Source organism: Pollachius pollachius (assembly GCF_949987615.1).
Source record: "Pollachius pollachius genome assembly, chromosome: 16".
In the NCBI taxonomy this organism is placed as follows: domain Eukaryota; kingdom Metazoa; phylum Chordata; class Actinopteri; order Gadiformes; family Gadidae; genus Pollachius; species Pollachius pollachius.
The window spans coordinates 16,954,157-16,975,676 of NC_136949.1; the positions used below are offsets into that span (position 1 = coordinate 16,954,157).

General features: G+C 49.8%; 2 protein-coding genes across 3 annotated transcripts in view; one reads left to right on the forward strand and one right to left on the reverse strand.

Annotated features, from left to right (window-relative positions):
- The first annotated feature begins 1,065 nt into the window (after positions 1-1,065).
- Positions 1,066-16,566, forward strand: mideasa (mitotic deacetylase associated SANT domain protein a). Of its 2 annotated transcripts, none has more exons than XM_079753502.1 (13): positions 1,066-1,109; positions 2,034-3,887; positions 5,417-5,644; positions 6,473-6,854; positions 7,449-7,515; positions 8,104-8,246; positions 8,380-8,483; positions 8,643-8,718; positions 9,570-9,658; positions 12,162-12,302; positions 12,573-12,668; positions 14,216-14,394; positions 15,168-16,566. In XM_079753502.1, the coding sequence occupies exons 2-13, from the start codon at positions 2,286-2,288 to the stop codon at positions 15,517-15,519; spliced, it is 3,459 nt and encodes a 1,152-aa protein (XP_079609628.1). In that variant the 5' UTR covers positions 1,066-1,109; positions 2,034-2,285; the 3' UTR covers positions 15,520-16,566. The 2 variants fall into 2 exon arrangements, with proteins under 2 accessions (XP_079609628.1, XP_079609627.1); XM_079753501.1 differs by lacking the exon at positions 1,066-1,109 and adding an exon at positions 1,117-1,589.
- A 1,142-nt stretch (positions 16,567-17,708) lies between these two features.
- Positions 17,709-21,520, reverse strand: part of LOC307087538 (PR domain zinc finger protein 1-like) — a 9,565-nt gene continuing 5,753 nt past the window's right edge. Inside the window, 4 exon segments of the mRNA XM_079753144.1 lie at positions 17,709-18,308; positions 18,310-18,579; positions 18,710-18,838; positions 19,103-20,034. Of these exon segments, the coding sequence (XP_079609270.1) occupies positions 18,030-18,308; positions 18,310-18,579; positions 18,710-18,838; positions 19,103-20,034 (1,610 nt within the window). The 3' untranslated portion in view covers positions 17,709-18,029.

Below are 21,520 nucleotides of genomic sequence, written 5' to 3' on the forward strand. Positions count from 1 at the left end.
GGAGGGGTGCTCTGTGAATAGCCGGTCGACTCAGGTCACCAGGGCGCCACGTTTAGCACCAAAAAGTGCGCGTTTGGCATCACAGCTGGAGTCTGATGATGCAGGATGTGCTTTGAACCCGGACAGAGAACCCCCTATCATGTTCTTTGAGGATAAGGGAATGATGAAGAAAGAATGGAATATAATATGATAATAGAGAAGCCTAATTAGATACAATACGGTACACCCTCATGTGTAGGGTAATTTGGCTTAAAAGGGTTATTCACCATCTGTAGGTAGCCTGTTACACAAATACGCTTTGGGTCCAGCCTCTCTTAGTTGTGGCCCCGCGTGACCTCTGGGCCCCTGGGTATGGGTCAACATTTGCAAGGATCCTTGCCAAACAATCGCCAAACTCAGCCTTAAATAGATACTTTGCAGAACTGCATTTAGGCCTTCTAGGACCAGTTGAAAGCATGGGCTTCTGACGGCATCAGTAGGAATGTGAACAATAACATCATTGAATAACAATGTCTTTATTAGAGCCGGGATTACATTTGACATGTTTAAGAATGTCACTAAATAGTGACTAAAAATGATATAACAATGAATACCTTCAATAGTGTTGAGATAACCAGTCCTGCCAGGGGCCCTCTTTACAATTGACTACACCTCATTAATTATTATTACTTAATACCACTGTCTTGATTTCTCTTATTATCACATACTTTACTTTATTTTATTATTATTATTATTATTATTATTATTATTATTATTATTATTATTATTATTATTGTGATCTATGCTGCTACTTATTTTTTATAATCTTTTTATTTTCACCTATTTGTTCTTGTATTGTTGCTGCTATGTGGCTGTTGAGGTACCAAGCCTAAGAATTTTAACTCATGTGTACTTGTACAATAATAAGATGTTCTAGGCAGTAAGTAATTCTGATTCTGATTCTCTGAAAATAACCCCGTTTACGGGCCACTGTGTCAGGAAAACAAACGTATACGGATGTGGAGAGGGGCGTGGCCAAATGTGGAGATAGGCGTTGTCATATGTGGAGAGAGGCGTGGTCAAACCCCCGGATCGGGTCACACTGTGTGTGTGCGGTGGAGCTGTTTGGGGTGAGGCGATGCGTTCTATTATGCAGATTTCTGCGTATTTTGCAAAATGTTCCCAATTTTCATATTTATGTGAGATACGTAAGTCACGGGAGCAGATTGAATGCGTCACGATTCGATGAACGAGAGTAGGCCGTTGCATGCAAAAAAAAACTGACACTGTCACTGCGTGCTTCCCTCGCTGAAGGGGGTGAAAGTTGTGTTAGACATGTTTTCCTGGTAGTGTTTTCTTTTACGGACGTACAGAGTGCAACATTGTAACTTCATTGTTAATCGCGCGATTGATCCGTTGTTATTATGAAACCCATTTCGTCATGATCTCAACGCAGGGAGATCCTCAACTCGAGGGAAAGTTCGACTTTTGTTATGACATTTGTTGCGCACACTCCCGTCATGGAGCTGCTGCATGCTGTCGACTCTGATCGAAACCAAAGTTGCAGTTCCGTGGAACTCGTGGAATGCCTCTGTGCAACATTGAGAAAGGTACACGCTCTGTGTTATGTTACAACGTTTCGTTTATTAGTTGGATTAACCGTTCAGACTTTCTATATTGAGACCACTATTGATGTTAGGACTACATATTCTTGACTTTTGCTTGTCTAATCCTAAACGCTTGAACGTTTCCTGTATGTGCCAAAGTGCAGCGTTGCACAGCGGCCGTCGCTGTCGTTTCCATACAATCCATAATTTTGTTCGTGCTGAAACTTTGTGTATTTGATTACCGAGAAAATGGGAGATCTAGCGGCTATTGCGCCCGTTTTGTAGTCCTGTCGAGAATACTTGCATGTCCACGTAATTTTTCCTTTCTTATTAAGGGGGGGGGGGGGGGGGGGGCGCTACATTTTCCACCTCGTTGCAGACAACTGGAAAAAAAAAGGTCATTATTTCAATGGGAAAACAATGTAACTTATCTTTTTTTCTTTAAAGATCCAAGGTCCTTACTTGGAGTAACCTACAGAGATGGACAGCAAACCTCAGATGTGAGTTTGGACGGAGGGGTGTGTGCTCTCCACCCTTGGTCGTTTCCTTTGGGATTTATATTTCCTCCCGAGTACCTCGGTTCACACAATTAAACAAAGCAAGAAAGAAATCCTTCCCGGGACGTCAGGGGCCTTGCACAGGCCGCAACCTCGGAACTGCTCAGACTTTGCTTTTTTTTCCAAGTGGCATAACATCACTATGAGCCTTCCTGTTCAACATAAAGTGAGTACTGACAAGAGTGGCCGGCAAAGGGCTGCCGACATGAAAGAGGCTGTGCAGTCCTCCCAGGATAACTATTATGGGATTGCTCCCCCTGCTCTGGAGTCAAACCTTAACGATTCTGGGAGCAGCGCTGGGATTTACAACCCAGACAAAGGGGCACAAGGCCGCCTCCACTACCAACAGGCCCCCCCAGTAAAGTGGATTCACCAGGACCCCCTCCAGGGCTCAGGTTGGTCTCAGGACGCCCCGGTCCCCAGTTGGGGCCCAAACTTTACTACCTACCCAGGTGGAGTGAGGGGCCCGACAGCGTTCCATAAAGGGGGCCATGATGTTGGGGGGGTGCAGATGGGGGCCGTGGAGGCTCAGCCCCCCGGACCTGTGGAGGTTTACAGAGAGGTCCCCCAGGTGTACGCCCAGGCCCAGGCCCAGGCCCAGGCCCAGGTCCAGGCCCAGGCTCAGGCCCAGGCCCAGGCCCAGGCCCAGGTCCAGGCCCAGGTCCAGGCCCAGGCCCAGGTGAGAGGCCTGGAGTGGCACCAGGCTCAGCTCCAGACCTTTCAACCACATGGCAATAAAGGTGTAGACATCCAGGGTCAGACCCACACCGCCTCCCACAACATGCCTGGCTCCGTGCTGCAGCCCTTCCCGACGACCTTCAGGCCTGCCAAGCAACAGCAGTTCCCCTCTGGATACTACCCTGTATTCAACAAGGGCATTCCTGGCCTCGGCTACACAGAGCAACCTAAAAGCCAACACCATCTCCTCCAGCAACAGATGCAACAGCAGCAGCAACATCAACAAATGCAGCAGCAGCAGCAGCAGCAGCAGCAGCAGCAGCAACAACTGCATCATTGCCATGTGCTACAACAGCAACAGCAGCAGCATGTGCAGCAACACGTGCAACAACAGCACCAAATGCAGCAGCAGCATCAAATACAGCAGCAACACATGCAGCAGATGCAGCAGCAGTACCAACAGCAACAACGGAGGCAACAGATCCAACAAATGCACCAACAGCAGCAGCAGCAGCAGCAGCACCAGCAGCAGCACCAGAAACAGCAGCAGCAGCTACAGCCACAACACGTTGCGCCGCCAGAGACTGTGCATTTGCATGGGCAGCAAAAGCCGACCCAGAACTTCCAGTCCTACCAGTCTCCCGAGCCCAACACGTCCGCGGCCGGCGCTCAGGAAGAAACCGTCCAGGCCGCGGGCGGCGCTGGACAGCGGCAGGAAGCGGAGATGCACTCCAGCGGAGACTCCTCGGCCACCGTGGAGCTGTCCCCTGACAAGGTGTTGTGTTCCAAGCCCCCGAGCGCGGCCGGAGCGGCGGGCGGCTCCAGTGTCCCGCCCCGTCGCTCCCGACGCCTCTCCAGGGACGGGCAGTCCCCGGGGGCCTACGAGCCCTGGACCCCTCCGCCGCTCTCCAAGAACGGCCTGCCGGCGGGGGCGGAGGGCCTGGTGACCACCGGGGGGGTGATCCAGAGCACCCGGCGCAGGAGGAGGGCGTCGAAGGAGATCAACCTGGAGACCCTGGCGCAGCAGGCGTCGGAGCGGGAGTCCCTTCCCCCAAGGGGAGGCAAGGTAAAGAAAAGAATCCACTCAATGTAATCTATTGATTGTGGCTGGTCGTTATAGCATACCCTAATGTAATACTGCATGGTTTAGGGTTCCTTTGCAGGGTACCTCTCTGGAAAACTCATTTTAAAATTTGTCAACATGAACATCGAAGGCATCTGCTTGCCTTATTCCACCAGCACCACATCTGTGAGATCTTTCTTATTTTTCTGTCTCTAGTTTATGTTCCGCTACATGAGAACAAATCTGACATTGCATACATGAGCATACAATATGCATACAATATACAAGTGAAATTGGGGGGGGGAATAAAACGACTTTCTTCAAACCATTGATTATCTTAATGAGATGACTGTAAAGCCGTTTGTCGCTTCAGCCCGAGAAAGGGGAAGAGGCCTTTTTTAAATGCAGAACTTTGGATGGACCAAACCTTTTCCCCGAGCCTGGTGATTCATTTGTATCATACGTTGCAGCTGTCAGCTGTCATGCTTTTTCTTTTCATTGAAACTGGTATTACTGCAACTACAACTGTCTTCATGGAAAAGTTCTTGAATCATTATTGGCTAAATTGCTCTTAGACATGCAATAGAGAAGCTCCAGGTCTCGCGGAGGACTTGACCTCTTCCTACAAAACGTTGTCAATAGTTAGTCAGTGCACTAAACAAAACTATTGTATGATATTTCTTGCACACACTTTCTTACTAACACACATTCTGTCGTCAGTCATTCAGCACAGCGGGGTAATGCGTAAAGTGTGTGTGTGTGTGTGTGTGTGTGTGTGTGTGTATACACTCCTGTGTTCCTCTGCTGTGACATGTCTGCACACCTCCACATTCCTCAGGCTCTTCGCAATCGTTGTGCAGAGCCTAGGAGGGGCCCTGTACGCCGTCGGCCCTGCCCAGGCCAACTCCCACACACACTGCCCCACTGCTGCCTCCAAAAACTGGTTTATGTTTAGTGGCAATGGAACAAACACAAAGCAGAGTCTCATGATGACAAGTGGAATAGGAATACAATTCTTAATATGTCATCTTTATGTATTATTTAGTTTGTTGTAGTTAGGGCTGGGAATGATAAATCAGAGGTTGCGCTGAAGATTGAAGAGGCTTTTTTTTTTTTTGTCCTTCTTGTGTTGAGGGATGTACGCGGATCGGTGCAATTTCTTTTGATTTGTTTTCCGTCGGAGAGTCCGACTGCGCGGTTTTCTCCTGCACGGTTGGCATGAATTGATTCCGTAATCCACAATTGAAGTAATGATGGACATTAAACTAACAGTGCAACTGTTAGTTTAATGTTGTACCTCAAACATTGTGTACTGTATGTATATAGTGTGTGCGTGTGTTAATAAACGCTTAATGTTAATGCGTGTGTTAATAAACGACACCATTTTGAAATAGCTCAAATGAAAATCGAACCACTTTCATCCCATCTTCCCCTTTCTCGTCCTCCTCCCTGACGCTGCGTTTTCGTCCCTTAATTGCGACTTCCTCAATCTTCTTATCTTCTTCTTCTCCTTCCTACTTTTGTTTCCAAAGCTGGGGGAGGACGGGGCCCCCGTGGGCAAGCAGGTGGGCGGCATGGGGCCCCTGGTCATCCCCGTGTCGGTGCCCGTGTCCGGGGGTCAGGGGACCCTGGGGAGCCCCTGGAGAGGGAGGATGGACCCAGGAGACCACCACCGGCCCGCCCACAGCGACCACAAGCTGTCCGTCATCGTGGCCCGCCGGCGCTCCCTCAGAGGGTCGCTCTCCGAGAGCTCCGCTCAGGTCAGGAAAACGTCCTTTCCCTTTAGCGTGTCACTACGGGGAACAGGAATTATTGCTTGTTGAGAAGTAGTTTGTGTCGGGAGTGATTACCTTGTGAGATGCGGGCGGGACTTGGTTGCCTAAGTACTACGCAAATACGCATACAAGCAAGGTTAATCCTAATGGATGCAAAGTCCTGATTGCGTTTTTTGTGTATATTGTAATTTATACATCATTAGACATTCCTTCGTTGTTCTGGTGTAAATCAAAATAATCTTCTTAACTTAAGTTTCCTGGAAACAGCCCAGAAATGTTTCATTGTTTTTTAACGCTATTAAGAACCGCATGCTTCCATTGTCTTTTAGTTTTTCGTGGCCTTGGTTTCCCTGCTCTAGAATATGACCATAGAGTTGTTATAGAGTATTATGACTACTAGTGAGAGCCTAGGTATGCACCTGTACTCCTAGACTGGGTACCCCCAGCCCATTCTGCCGGCGATTGGAATTCGCACTGCAGAAGGGTCTGGAGAAGAGCGATACATTTCTGTCTGCTTCCGATACGTTTTTGCGGGAGCCAATCACCAAGCTGGCTTTTCCCTCTGGCGTGCTATTGGCTGGCTTGCCACAACGACGAAAGGGAAGCGACGGCAAGCTGCCAATTGCGTACAGAGTCGTCTGAACTAGGCCTGTTGATCACGCCTCTTGTGCTGAAGAAAATGACACCAGCCTCCCCAGAGCAACGTGCAATCTACGATGGAGCTTGGTCTGGCCATAGCCAGGCTACTGTACTCCATCCCCGTTGGTTGACCTGCCTCATCACCTCCGCCCTGACGCCCGTCCCCTTCCACAGGACGACGACGACCACGAGGCCAAGGCCAGGGGCCGGTCGAAGCGGCCGCGGCCGGAGCCGCTCTTCATCCCGCCCCCCAAGCTGTCCACCTACATCGCGCCCTCCGTCTACTCCAGCATCACGCCCTACCAGAGCCACCTGCGCTCGCCCGTCCGCAACCTGCCGGACCACCCTCTGGCGCTGCCCCCCTACACCCCGCCCCCCATCCTGTCTCCAGTGCGCGGCGGCTCGGGGCTCTACTTCTCCACCTTCCTGTCCAACATCGCCGCGGGCAACCAGGGGGGCCCGCCCCCAACGCTGCCGCCGTCGACGACCCTGCCGCCGCCGAGCCTGCCGCCGCCGGCCACGCCCAAGTCTTTGGCACGCAGCCTCCTGCGCTCCGGTGAGTGTCGCCACGGCAACCCCATTCCCCCCCCCCCCCCCCCCCCCCCCCCCACGCCTCCCCTCTTGGTCGCTCTTCAAGATGCTTGGAGATCTAAAATGTCTGAAAGGAACGGCTCCGTCCACATTAGTTAGTAATTACTTGCTGAAATAGTGAGGTAGTTATATTGGTTTTATAGCTATACAAATATAAGACGGATAGATATGAACGCCGTCAGGTCAGGTATTTTCCGATTGGATTGTCTGCCGCCATCTACTTCGTGGTTTGTAAAGCCATGCTGGTTGTCGATAAATGTTCTCTATAAAGATTTCGAATATAGAAATATACAGAATGAATTAAAAATAACTCAGTTTGTACATTATCGTTTTAATTAATATATTAATGATCTATAATCATTAATTATTTGATAATGTGTACTTGTGTGTGTGTGTGTGTGTGTGTGTGTGTGTGTGTGTGTTTTAACCATGGAAATAGTCTCTTTTCCCAATGAGGGTCCACTTGACCTTCCCAGACTGGTATCTGGGTGAATGGGTGTTGGTTCCAGGCCCTGGGGACGTGTCTAAAAGGGCTGCCCTCCTCTTTGTGTTTTTCCAGTCAGTTCAGACCCCACTCCACCAGCCTTGCCTTTGATTACCGATGCAACCGCTGCTAGCTTTGATCCGTGAGTACAGTCCCCCCCCCCCCCCCCCCCCCCCCCCCCCCCTCCCCCTCTGAGACTAGAAGACCTGAGCCGTGGTAGAGGGCTTCAGGGTCCAAGTTTGCAGCACAAGAAGTATAGTCACACAACGTAGCACACAACACGGTTGGTAACACGGTGTCACAATACGTTTGGCAACAAGATGACACATTTGCCACACAATGCTGCACTATGCTAAGGCCATGTCCGCCACAGTGTGTGTGTTTGTGTTTTAGTGCACGTGTGTGTGTGCGCACGCTTGTGTGTATGTGTGCGCACACGCCTGTGTGTATGTGTGTGCACGAGCGTATGTGTGCTGAAGTGCGTGTGTGTGTATGTGTGTGTGCAGACGCGCGAGTGCGTTTGTGTGTGTGTGTGTGTGTGTGTGTGTGTGTGTGTGTGTGTGTGCACGTGCATAAGTGCATGCGTATGTCAAGGAACAACTACAAGTCAGAATCAATCAATGTGATCAGGTCCATTAGTGAACCCAAGCGCTTTGTATTGAATAGTCCACTGCAGTTCCGTGTGCCGCTCCACTATTGACCCCTTACTGAGGATCCTTTCTCACTGCAGGCGCATCAACATTGGCCAACAGTACCAGGCAGAGGTCCCGGAGCTACGGCAGGACTCCGCCCTGCCGCAGGACGAGCACCGGGCGGACCTGCTGTGGCTGCCCAAGGCGGAGCCACTCACCCAACAGGACGAGCCGGACTACCGTTAGTAACTTAGCACTAGCTTAGCGTTAGCTTCTTAGCAGAAGAATGTCATCATGTCATTATCTTGCATTTGCAATAGTTCTCTCTGTACCGGTGTATCATAAATCCTCCGTCTTCCTCCGTCTCGACCCAGTGGAGGACTTCATGAACCTGGCCTGTTCCAGCGTGCTCCGCGGCGGGGGAACCAATCAGGAGCTGGCTCTACACTGTTTGCATCAATGCGGAGGCAACGTCCTTGTGAGTCATTGGACCTGTAACTCTTCTCCTGTTAAAGTTGCTTTTGTGTTTTTTGTTATTTTGTTTTTGATTGAGGTTGGTCTGATTGTTATGCAGCTAGATTTTTTGTTATCCTTATCAGTTAAACAAACAACAATTTTGTTGCCTTTTCTCCTAAAGGAAACACTGAAACATTTAATGCAGGAGCAGCCGGTCTTCCCCAAAGGCCATCACATGGCCGACTATCACTACTCAGGTAAGAACGCATGTGTTGTGGTTCAATGGACTCACCGTGTAGGCCTGTACACCTTGTACAAGCCCAGGTTTGCTACACGGCTCTTCTTTTACCGTTCCCTCTCTTCAACAAGCCACTTTACTGTGAAACACTGCCATAAAAACACACGTTAAGAGCGTTAAGAAGAGCGCACATATTGACTTAGTGGGAAGAAGCTGTGTGGTCAGCCTCTTGCCTCTTAAACATTTACCTGCTGGGGGAAGTCTCCCTGAGAGCCCTCCCTCTCCTGCAAGCAGCCTCTCTCCTACCACATTAAGAGCGCACTGACAGAGCAGTCCTCTGCTCACTGCTGCTGTGTTCCTACCACATTAAGAGCACACTGACAGATCAGTCCTCTGCTCACTGCTGCTGTGTTCCTACCACATTAAGAGCGCACTGATAGAGCAGTTCTCTGCTCATTGCTGCTGTGTTCCTACCACATTAAGAGCGCACTGATAGAGCAGTCCTCTGCTCACTGCTGCTGTGTTCCTACCACATTAAGAGCGCACTGATAGAGCAGTCCTCTGCTCACTGTTGCTGTGTTCCTACCACATTAAGAGCGCACTGATAGAGCAGTCCTCTGCTCACTGCTGCTGTGTTCCTACAACATTAAGAGCGCACTGATAGAGCAGTCCTCTGCTCACTGCTGCTGTGTTCCTACAACATTAAGAGCGCACTGACAGATCAGTCCTCTGCTCACTGCTGCTGTGTTCCTACAACATTAAGTGCGCACTGACAGATCAGTCCTCTGCTCACTGCTGCTGTGTTCCTACAACATTAAGAGCGCACTGACAGATCAGTCCTCTGCTCACTGCTGCTGTGTTTCCGCTCAGGATCAGATTGTTGGACTGCAGCAGAGAAGCGCTACTTCAACAAGGGGATCTCTGCCTACAGGAAGGACTTCTTCATGGTGCAAAAACTGGTATGCACTCACATTTTTCTACATTAAGTTACTATGTCCTTTAAATCACTGTCCCCTCAATTCATTTCTCAAATCGCTATCGCTACCTAATCACTTTATGGCCTCACTTTAACGTCAACATCACTTTCAGATGGCAAATGTGTATTTCTTTATGATATACAGTCTATTCACAGGATACTACCTAGTACTTAAAGAAAAGTTATTTTTTTCTTCCATATAAAATGCAAGAGCAAATGCATCATTTTTGCTTAGCATTTAACTGAACTATGTTTTAAAGATCCCATGGCATGAAAAGTTCACTTTCTCTAACATTAATGTGAGTTCCCCTAGCCTACCTATGCTCCCCCAGTAGCTAGAAATTTAGTTGGGTGTAAAACGAGCACTAGGCATTCTGCTCCGCCTTTGAAAAAACGAAGGTCCGACACGTCGTTTTGGAATTTTCCCTGTATGTCGTCATAAGGGGAGATGCCACCTCCCCTTTCTCTGCCTTGCCAGCCCAGAGAATTTGACCCGCCAATGAGATACGACCGTGCAAGCGCTGTGTGTGTGTGTGTGTGTGTGTGTGTGTGTGTGTGTGTGTGTGTGTGTGTGTGTGTGTGTGTGTGTGTGTGTGTGTGTGTGTGTGTGTGTGTGTGTGTGATTACACACACTGTATCACAAGTGTTACAGTGTATACTTCTTTGTTATTTGGATAACTGTTCTGCTGTTGGTGTTACGGCGCATAACACGTCAGACTCTCGTCTCTGGTATTTCCACAACGAGACTCATAGTGGGGGTTATCTCAGCCATGGTTGAGAAGGAATTGGAAAGGAACTTTGGCTTTGACTCCCTGAAGTACATGAACCACGACATGGAGGAGAAAGGGATTGTTGCCTGCGAATGTCTCCCGCTTGAGCCCCGCTTCCCGCTGCCGAGGGACCACCGCCTTGTCGCTGCCCGCTGCAGGAGGCACTGGTGCCTAAGCACTGACCGCTGCCGAGGCGGTGGTCCCTCGGCAGCGAGGCTCCGGCGAGAGACAATCGCGGGCAGCAATCCCTTTCTCCTCCATGTCGTGGTTCAGCCTACTTCAGATTGATGTAGACGTGGAAGAACCAGAGACGTCGGGTTCTCCGACGTCTCTGGTTCTTCCACGTCCACATCTCAAACATCGCAGTCGTTTGAGAGTCATATCATCTGGAGGATCACACAGCTTTTGGCCGTGATAATATATATTATATGATATAGATATCTATGTATAATATGATATTATTTAGATATAGAGCTCCAGGACTATTTATATTTACAGAACACGGCCAAAGGCTGTGTGCGCCTCGCCATTGCGAAACATCCACTGTAAACAGAGCGCATGGTACCGTGGCCGCAAGCTGCTCAGGGCCACACCCCCACCCTCCACCTTGACCCGCCTCTCTCCACCTCATTTGCATTAAAGCTACAGACACCGAAACGGCGCGTTTTTGGGAAAGCTCAATGTGCGACTGGCTTGTAGTGGCTGTAATTCTGCACCACGGCTAAATTTCGGGAACGTCTTCAAATACGGGGCCCACCAATATCTATATTAAAGCATCCATAAAGTACTATGCCATGGGACCTTTAAACTTTTTGTACGTACAAAAAGTACAAGTCAGTTTCAGCTTATGCTCATTAGTAAAGGTAATTGTTCTAAATGATCTGTAAACATGTTAATGTCTCCTGTTCATAAATGAGAATCGATGTAAAGAAAACTTGCATTAATATATAATAATATATCGCATTCAGAAATGATTTGAATGTGATATCCATTGAAGCCTCTCAGTGTCGGATATTAAAGAAAAAGTTCATTTTGAAACGAAAAAGATTGCCAAGCCGTCAAAAGACGGCTTGGCAATGAAGGCGATCCCTGTGTCAATGCAGCATTAGGGGTTGATATTGCCACTGTCAACCAAAATCTGAATCATGTCATGTTTAATAATATTAAAGTAGTAGTTACCTAATAGTATAGAATATAAGGCAGTTTGAGCAAGCGCAGAGTGAGCAGTGCCACCAAGAACTGGCTTAGGTTTCGATTGATGCGTTTTGTACACACACACCTCAGAAGAACCACCCACATTTCTACAGCCACGTAACATGGACGCTTCTGTCAACACTCAAGAGCTGTATCGCCCCGATCTTAAATCAACAAGACTTATTTTAACATAACCTGTGTCTGCATCCTGACGCCCACGCAGTCTGCAGTTATTCTAGAGCCTCTGCAGCAAATGTAGCCCTATATTATGAATATTCTTATTAATACTCATTTAATAATGATTATTGTTGTATAACACGAGAGAGTTATATACATGACTTGTGCGTCAAGAGTAGACCACTCGTATGCGAGGAGTTATCCCTAACGGGCGTAAGAACCGTTACAGCAGACACCAGTGCGTACAAGCGGTTCCTGCGTGCGATGTGATGGTTAAAACAGAGAAACAGCATGGCTGCTGATGGCTCAAATAAATGACATGACTTTCTGTGGATCACTTTGAAGGTGCAGACGAAGACGGTGTGCCAGTGCGTGGAGTTCTACTACACCTTTAAGAAACAGATCAAGATGGGTCGCAACGGGGCCCCCACCTACGGCCCTCCAGACTCACCCGAGAAGAGCGCAGAGGTTGCGGCGGACATTAAGGTAGACTTTGGCGTGCTAACAGTTGCTGAAAACGCCGGTTTTAGATTTAATGAAAGTGTTAGCCTATGCTTGTTCAGACACAATCTAAGTTACACATATTTACAATGATTTAAACTTGCTTTGTAAATGCTGGAATACACTATTTAAATCTAATGTAGTGGGGTAACAGTCCTTGCAATAAGATGGAGAACATTAAAAATAAAAAAAATAAAAAATATATATATTGGTTCTAATCATAGACTTTTTGCACTGTGTGTTCCTCTTCCACAGGTGGAAAGGGACGACCAAAGGGAAAGAGACTCCTGCGATCAGACCCAAGATGGCAGCCTGGCACGAGTCACTCAGTCCCTCCAAGCCCATGATTATGTAAGTGCACCAGCTGTGTCTCGTCTGGCGTTGAGCATCTGATCTGCTCGAAAGGTCATCTCTCCGCATCCGAGCAGGCCTTACAAAGTCTCTGCTCTCATTCAGCATGCAGACTCAACCTTTTTTAGATCCCTCAAGGTAACACCGCTATGTCAAATGGTTGAGTCTGCATTAGGGAAGATTAAAGAAAAGGATGTTTATAAAACACGGAAACATATTGTTGTTTGCAAGTGAGCATTGCATTTTAAATGGTGCTTTCCTTGTTGCTATATGGTCACTCCTGAAAAATCCTCCCCTTGGTTTTGCTCCTCCACCGTGGTTCTTTGCTGACGGTTCACTTTCCCTACCCTCTTCTGTACTAGAATAAGGGATGGGTTTAAGAACGGGAGGTACTGCCTGTTACTGCAACTGAAAACCCTTCCTCTGTACCAGGAAGCTCCATGATTCATGGATGTTGCGCTTTTAGGAAAGATAGAAAAAACACATTCTTTGTAATATTGTCAATCTGGCAAAAGAAAAACCGGCTTATCTGGTTGGGAAACGAGAATGCTTCACTCCCTGTGCACTGACACACACATGGAGATATATGTATATCTTTATAATTGTATATTACTTTGTTACTAGTAATAGAAGGATCTTGAGTGGGGAACAAATCTTAGGATCTGCGGGCCAAGTCTGGCGTTGTTAACTGAAACCCAAACACTGCCACAATGGCTCTAAGGTGGGGCCGACAGAGAGGCAAACTCAGGTCCGGTTTAACAGCGCTAGAACCGCGTTGGCTTTGACGTGGACCAGTGAGTCTGCCTCTTGCCCCCTGCTTTAGAACGCTGTATTGTGGAGGGCTTATTGCAGACTTTGTGCGGCCAAATTGAATGTTGCTGCATTTGGTATAGACACTGAAAAGCATCATTCACATGTTTTCAGTGAGGCCTATATGTTCTGTCAAACTGAATGCAGTTGCTGACATGAACGCAGATGCACAACGTCGTCATATTGTGAACAGATAACTTGCTTGTAGGCGGTCATTAAGCGGAGGCGGGTCGCCCACACACATACTCTTAACTTCCTCCATGTGAAGGAAGAAGAATTAGAAGACGATGATATCTTAATCGACTCATTTTTATTAGCTCAAGTTAAACGTGCATTTTGCGCAGGGCAAAGTGCAGAAGGGGTGTGCGTGTGTGTGTGTGTGTGTGTGTGTGTGTGTGTGTGTGGGAGAGAGGTTTTATTAGGGGGAGCGGAGGCGTTACATTCAAAGTGCGTGCTTGTGGTTGGCCGGCATGGACAGGTCAATGACACCAAACGGCCTAGTGGTACCTGGTGCCTACCTGGTGTAGAAGTAGTGGGGGTTACATTCAGATTTGAATAGAAAACAAGTTTTGCCTGCGTTGTTAAAATAGCTGCGTCCCGCCCGTGTGTGTGTGTGTGGGTGTGTGTGTGTGTGTGCGCGCGCGTGCGTGTGCGTGTGCGTGAGAGGAGCTGGCGAGGCTGCACGGTTGGTGTCTTTACAGTTGGTTATATGATGCCCCCCCCCTCCAAATGCACAGGCATGCTCCATGGTGCTGATGGAGAAGCTGGAAGGCCTGAAGAAGGCCCCCCACCCCCAGGCCCACCCCGCGCCTGCCCCGCGCAAGCCCCGCCCAGAGACGGCCGGCAGGAAGAACCGGGCGCCCTCAAAACCCTCCCAGGACCCCGAGGGGGTCTTCCCCTGCAAGAAGTGCAGCAGGTGTGTGTGTGTGTGTGTGTGTGTGTAGTGATGCTACGTGCACCAAACACAGCCATTTTAAATGTTAAATAATTTAAAATCACAAACTAAATAGTGAACCATTCCTACTATTAAACATACACATAGATTTTCGGTTTCATGCCACTAGAGGGCAGAACAGTCACACAAAACCTCTGTAAACTGCAATGACGCCAAGGCTACTCCTCACACCTTCAGAGGCTCTGTGCCCAACCACCCACCAACCTCTCCACCACACGGAGCCATTTTAAACCTTTCTATTCCCCTCCCCAATTGAAACCTGTGCTCATATTTAGTAGATACATATGATGTACATCTACAATTTCAATTAGGGCATTTAGCAGACGCTTTTATCCAAAGCGACTTACATCGGTTAACATACACATTGACACACCGACGGCAGAGTCAACCATGCAAGGCGACAGCCAGCTCGTCAGGAGCCGTTAGGGTTAAGTGTCTTGCTCAGGGACACATCAACAATCAGCTAGGAGGAGCTGGGGATCGAACTAGCGACCTTTCGGTTACAAGGCAACTGCTCTTACCTCCTGAGCTAAGCCGACCCGCATCTAGTTGGACCTACAGAAGGTAGTGGATGTGTTTCATACGATCAAAGACTATCAATCTATTTCCTCACACACATCTTTGATGGGATGTTCGAAGTGTTCAGAGGACGATCAGTAACAGTGACAGCCCTGCCTTGAAGGCGGAGTGGTCTGCTTCCTCAGCCTCACGCACCTCTCTCCCCCCCCCCGCAGGGTTTTCACCAAGGTGAAGAGTCGCAGCGCCCACATGAAGAGCCACGCCGAGCAGGAGAAGAAGGCGGCCGCCCTGCGGCTCAGGGAGCAGGAGGAGGAGCAGCGGGTCGCCACAGCCGCAGCCCAGGCCAGGAAGGAGGAGGAGGAGGAGGAGGAGGTGGAGGTGGAGGTCCAGGCGGCGGCCGCAGTGGCGTCGGGCGCAGTGGCGTCGGCAGCCATAGCGACGACGATAGCGGTGCCCGGGGGCGAGGACAGCGCGGAGGGGACCGCGGGGGCGGAGCCGGAGGAGGCCAGCAGCGGCAGGGAGGAGTCGTCGGAGCCGGAGGATGAGAACGACAAGGATTGGCAATGAACACGGGGATAGAAAAGTAGAAAATAGAAATCCACGTTTGCTTGTTGTGCAGAAAAAGAAAGGAGTTGGATGATTGCAAAACCAACCGGGGTGGATGGAGAGGCTGCGCGGATGGACCCGGAGGCGAGGTCAGGGTTCTTAGGGCAGGCGACTCAAACGATGGAGAGAGAGAGAGGGCGCACTCACACTAGGCCATCTGTACCGTGCCCAAGCCCGTTTCACACCTGTGCCGTGCTCAAAGGACGATCGCCCCCACACCTCTCCGAAGTGTGCGCAGGCCACGGAATTGAACTGTGCTTGAGTACAGTTGGCTCACACTAGCCAAACGATCTACACTTGAGCACGGTACAGGTGTGAAACGGACTTGGGCACGGTACAGATGGCCTAGTGTGAGTGCGCCCAGAGAGTCCAACTCAGTGGCCCATTCAGGCCAGCATTGCTCAGCGCTTCTGACCTGCACACAACACTGGGGCTGTTGTGATGTCATGCTGTGGTCCAGCGGTGGCTATGGTTAGCTTGCTATTGCACATGCCATGGAATCACACTCCTACAGTTTTAAGACAAATTTGTATCTATTTTTACTTTTACAACGGGAATTATATATATATATATATATATATATATATATATATATATATATATATATATATATGGAGGTATTTTTGTTGATGAAAAAAATTGGTTTACCGGTATACTGTTCACTTTTGCTTTTGCCAAAACATGCCGTTTGTTTGTACTGTTTTATTTAATTAAAATGATCAAAATATTACTTTTTCATCGTCGGACGCACTTATATATTTTGTAACATGTTTTATAAGGAAACATAATCAGGGGATTTCTTTTTTGTCTTTTTACCCGGAACAAGATTTTCTACTTTAATACCATAAACATTCATCAGATATTTGTGTTTGAATATCCTGAAGAAAATTCTGATGTGATTTTTATGTTCTCTAAGATGGTTGCACAGTTATTCTTCTATTAAGGGGCCTTAAAATGGATGTTTTATGTACAAAAAAAGTATATGTAATAAAGTCCATATATTTATGATTGTTTTGTTCTACCAATCACATCGGATACATTCTGAACCATGGAATTTTCTCTTTATATACTTCCTGTGTCGGATTAAAGGGTAGAAGCAGTGAGTTCATGTGTGAGTCAACGATCACAACACCTGGACCAAGGTACGTCCATGATGGATGGCGAGTTATGGTCGCCATCTGATTGGAAGAGAGCCTATACAGTTTCCCATGTGTATTTATGGAGACTGGGCTGCCATCATTTAACTGGACCATTTAGACTCACATAGGCCTACGGTTATGTACTAGCCTACTTGATTTTCCTGCAGTCTCATAGTTTTAAATAATATTCAAAGAAATGTAAAGAAAAAACATTTTTCTTTTATATTATATTTGAACTCTAAAAGCGTGTGTCTCAGTTATCTTGTGTGTTTGTAAAAATTCCTTCATTAACATGACAGTCCATTGGCCATGCTGCTGCCACGACTACGTCCTCTACCACCTCTGTAATATGCCCATCCCCAGGGGCCATCCAAAGGGCCCCTGCTGTTTCATGGGCCCTCGGCTCACTCTCATGTTCTCCTTGGTGTCTCAAACGACATGCATTCACATCACAGCCCGTAAAAATTAGCCTGTGCTATAGCCTATTAGGCTGACTGTAGCCTATATGTTCTCTCATACTGAATGCAGATGCAGGGATTGCAGATGCTGGCATCTTCACATGTTGTTCCATACCAAGAAATCTTCACAAGCTATCTGAGTCTCATGAATTTATCATTTTAATCTAGCTTCCTTCACAGCGTGAAGGTGTCTGTACTCAAGCGCTGTTGAGTAATAGTTTCATTTAGCATCTCCGGAGGGTGTTGTTCACATTGAAACTTACATATGTGGGATTTCATCCGAATAATGTGGAGTGTGCGCAGGTTTGTTCTCACTTTGAGTAGCGAGGTTAAAACTGCTGATGAATATAGTAGGCTCAGAAGCAAGATCCCACGCCCACACGGATGAATGAATCGTAGTTCTATCTTTCTGGCCCCCGCGGAAGGCTTCATCATTATCCTGAATCTGATATTATTCATGATTCTGACATTATCTTGATGTTCTGCTTATTTTTGAACGCATTACAGTTGTGGTCGTGAATTATGACCGCAATAAGGAGCACTCGTTTTTAAATCCACATCTCTTGTTTACTGAAGGAAAAGCTCACAGCAATACAAAATATCAGATAAGCACAAAAATCCCTGTGGGTGAAAATATCCCATCTCTGTCTTTATAAAATAACGATTCATATTAAACCTCGAAATAAATTAACAAAGAGTAAAAAAAACATCATCAGAGCAATTGGGGTCTCGGACAACGACCACTGTTACATCAAAGGCTACTTCTTCACAGCAACGGTTGTCAAGGCATTGTGGCATTCATGAGAAGTCTTTCACAGAGGGAGGTAATAGACGATCTGATTGTTGTATGAGCTAGCCCCGGCCCCGGGGGCCCCTAGGGACTCGGACACGCCGCCGGCTCCTGCTTGACGTCCACCGGGTAGAAGGCGGCAGAACCGTCCCGGTACCCCAGCGCCGCCACCGTCGCCTTGTAGCAGATCATCTCCAAGGCCCCGCCCCCTCTTTCCACGCATGCCTCCGCCGCCTGCACCAGGCCCCCCACGTCCACGCCCTCCAGGCCGGCGTCGGCCGCCAGCGCCTCCAGCCGCTCAGCCGCCTCACTGCGGTCGAAGCGCTGGATCTCCTCGTCCACGCGGCACAGCTCCTCAGGCGGGATGGGGCGGCGGCCCCCCCCCCCCGGGGGGCGGGGCCAGGGGGCAGAAGCCCTGCTGGTGCACCCGCAGGCTGCAGCGGTGGAGGTAGGCCCTCGGGCAGTGGGGGCAGCGGTGTGGCCGCCCTCCCGAGTGCAGGCGCTTGTGGAGTTTGAGGTGGACGTACTGGGCGAAGCGGGACGGGCACGCCTTGCACTGGTAAGGCCGCTCGCCCGAGTGCAGCCGCTGGTGGGTCTTGAGGTTGCTGGTGCTGCTGAAGCGCTTGTTGCACACCTTTGTTGGGGCATCACAAGGGGGTTAGGGATCGTTTTGGAGGGGTGTCCTCAAGCGCGGACATGGCTGTACACTTCAAGGTCGCGGATGTCTTTAAGGTGGAATGTGTCTGGAGGGGCGGGGGGCGTACCTTGCACTGGTGCGGTTTCTCCCCGGTGTGCACCAGGAAGTGTTTCTGCAGGTGGGCCAGCTGGGTGAAGTCCTTGGTGCACGTCTGACACCTGTAGGGCCGCTCACCGCTGTGCACGCGCAGATGAACCTGCCACGGAATCCCCGTAGTGTCAATAATGTAATGGGGCTGGGTTGTTAAAACGGTTAAAGAAACTCACAAAGCTAGCTTTGTGTTTCTTTCTTTTTTTATTAACTTACTACCACTTACATAGTGTACTTATTCATATTAACTACAAATGACATCTTAATGAAAGCTAGCTACTTGATAAATCAATTCATTAGTACACGTACTTGTACCGGATCATCGTTCCTTGCCATAATTGATCCTCAACCTTTGAGTGACAAAGCTCACCTTGAGGTTGGACAGCTGGCCAAAGATCTTGCCACACACATTGCACTCGTAGCGGATCTTCCCGTTCTGCCTGGTGAGCGGGTAGGTCAGGGTCTTGTAGCCGACGGACCCTCCTTCCTTGCTCTTCCTCAGGTCCATGGCGTTCTCTGCCTCCCCCTGTTGGCGGACCCCCCCCTGCCCGATGGCGGGGGTGGGCTTGGAGGGGAGGCGGTCCACGGAGGCCCCCATGCCCTCGGGCGGGGACGCGCCCCTGGGTGAACAGGAGAAGGGGTCCGGCCCAAGGAGAGAGGTAGCCACCGGAGCCATGTCCTCGGCGCCGGAACGCCTGAGGTAGCTCTTCCCGCCGTACACGAGGTAGTCGCGGTCTGCGCTACCACCGCCGGCCGGGAGAAACACAGGGGCCGCTTTGGGCTCCGACGGGGCAAAGGTCGGCTCTTGGGGTCCGGCGGAGGACGGACGCGGGGCGCGGGCGTAGCGGTCCGAGGCCGGCGCGGTGGGAGGCGGGGGCGCGCTGGGGGGCAGGAGCGTGTCTCTGTAGAGGAGGTAGGGGAGGTGGGGGACCCTGCCCAGGCAGAGAGGGGCCTGGGGCAGAAGGTAGGGGGCGTAGCTCAGGCCCATGTAGAGGCGGTTGGCCGGGGCCGTCCCGCCAGGCCTGCCCTCGCGGCTACGCTTGGAGGCAAAGCGCAAATCCGATTGGCCGGCTCCGTCGGAGGGTGCCCAGGGCGCGGCGTACGGCAGGGTTGCGCGGGGGCCCGGTTTGGGGAGGGGCTGCAGGCGCAGCGGGGGCTGGATGACGCCGGGGGAGGGGGGGAAGGCCCCCCGTGGGCCCCCGTGGCGGGCAGCCGGTCGGGCGGAGGGGGAGCTGGGCGGCTCGTGGCGGAGGATCTCTGAGACGGTGTGGCCCCGCCTGCCCACGCTCCTCTTGGGGGCCTCTGTGGAGATGGGAGCGGAGGGGGGTGTTATTACATTGTCATAGCGCACAAGACGCGCCATGGAAATGCATCCGGTGACATAAGAACAAAAGGGGCCATGTCGGTTTAATGATATGACAAGACAGGATGATTACAGCCCTGTCATCTGCGCTGGTGGGCGCGCTCCACATCGCTCCCCTGCTCACACCTGAACAGGAAAAAACCAACCTTCAATGAAACCGCAAGAAGCATAGTGTGGATGTGTGTGCTTGTGTGTGTGTGCTTGTGCGTGTGTGCGCCTGTGTGTGTGTGTGTGTGTGTGTATGTGTGTGTCCCTGTGTGCAGTCCTCAATCTAAACCTGCATTGTCATACACAAAGACAGAAGCCTGCATGTTGAAGATAACATCCAACCGTAAAGTATACATGTGGCGTTAAGAACAGACAAACGTTCATTTCATCAAACAAAATGCAAAAAAAAAAAAACGACATTCCTTCCATTCAACCAATTGCTCATCTTGAAGGACCATTACTCTGCACTTTACACACAATCAATGAATCAGCCTAACTCCAGCCCGACGCAACCCTGTACGTCTTGAGTGGCGCACCCCTCCCCTCCCCCTCCCCGTCCAACCCTTTTGTTTTTAAGTGCAGAGCTCTTGGCCAACGGACATCCTGACACGAGCAGCGAGACATCATTCTGTCTGCGGGGCGCCCCGTCAGGAAGCTCAGGCTGTCACCGGGGCATTTCCTGCCCCCTTGCTCTCTGAGAGACACTTAAATACGGGCCAGCCTGCAGGCAACACAGGCTCTCACACCCGCTGCTTGTGGTCGGCTGTTGATTGTTTGTCTGCATGTTTATGTACGTGTGTACGTGTATGTATGTATGTGTGTGTACGTGTGTGAGTTTGTGTGTGTTTGTGTGTGTGTGTGTACGTGTGTGTTTGTGTGCGTGTATATGCAGATTGCACGCACATGCTCTGACTGCTCGCTAACATGCAAAGATAGAAGCCTGATATGTGTTTGTGTTTGTGTGTGTTTATGTATGAGTCACTGTGTGTGTGTGTGTGTGTGTGTGTGTGTGTGTGTGTGTGTGTGTGTGTGATCAAAAGAATGAAAGAGAAAGAGAGACCCTGAGAGAAAGAGAGTCCCAGAGAGCGGGAGACCAGCAGCTGTGTTGCTATGGGCAACTTAAAGAAGAAAAAGGGAAACTGACACATCGCCTTGAGTCATCAGAGCCGTGTCACCTTACCCAGGGTGCATGGCTCCACCTGGAGACAGACCCTCTCTCCTTACACCTCTCCCCCTCTCATCCTTTGTTGCCCCCCGCCCCCTTCTCCCACCCTCCCAGGCCCGGGATAAAGAGCCATGGGTGTGACCGTATGACGGGGGTGTTTAGCTGTGTTAACGGGACAAAGAGAGAGTGCGTCCGCTGGCCGGGGGTGCTTCAACCTGTCCGGGCCCTCTCTCATTCTCCCTTCAGCCTTTCTTATTTCCTCCACATCGGGG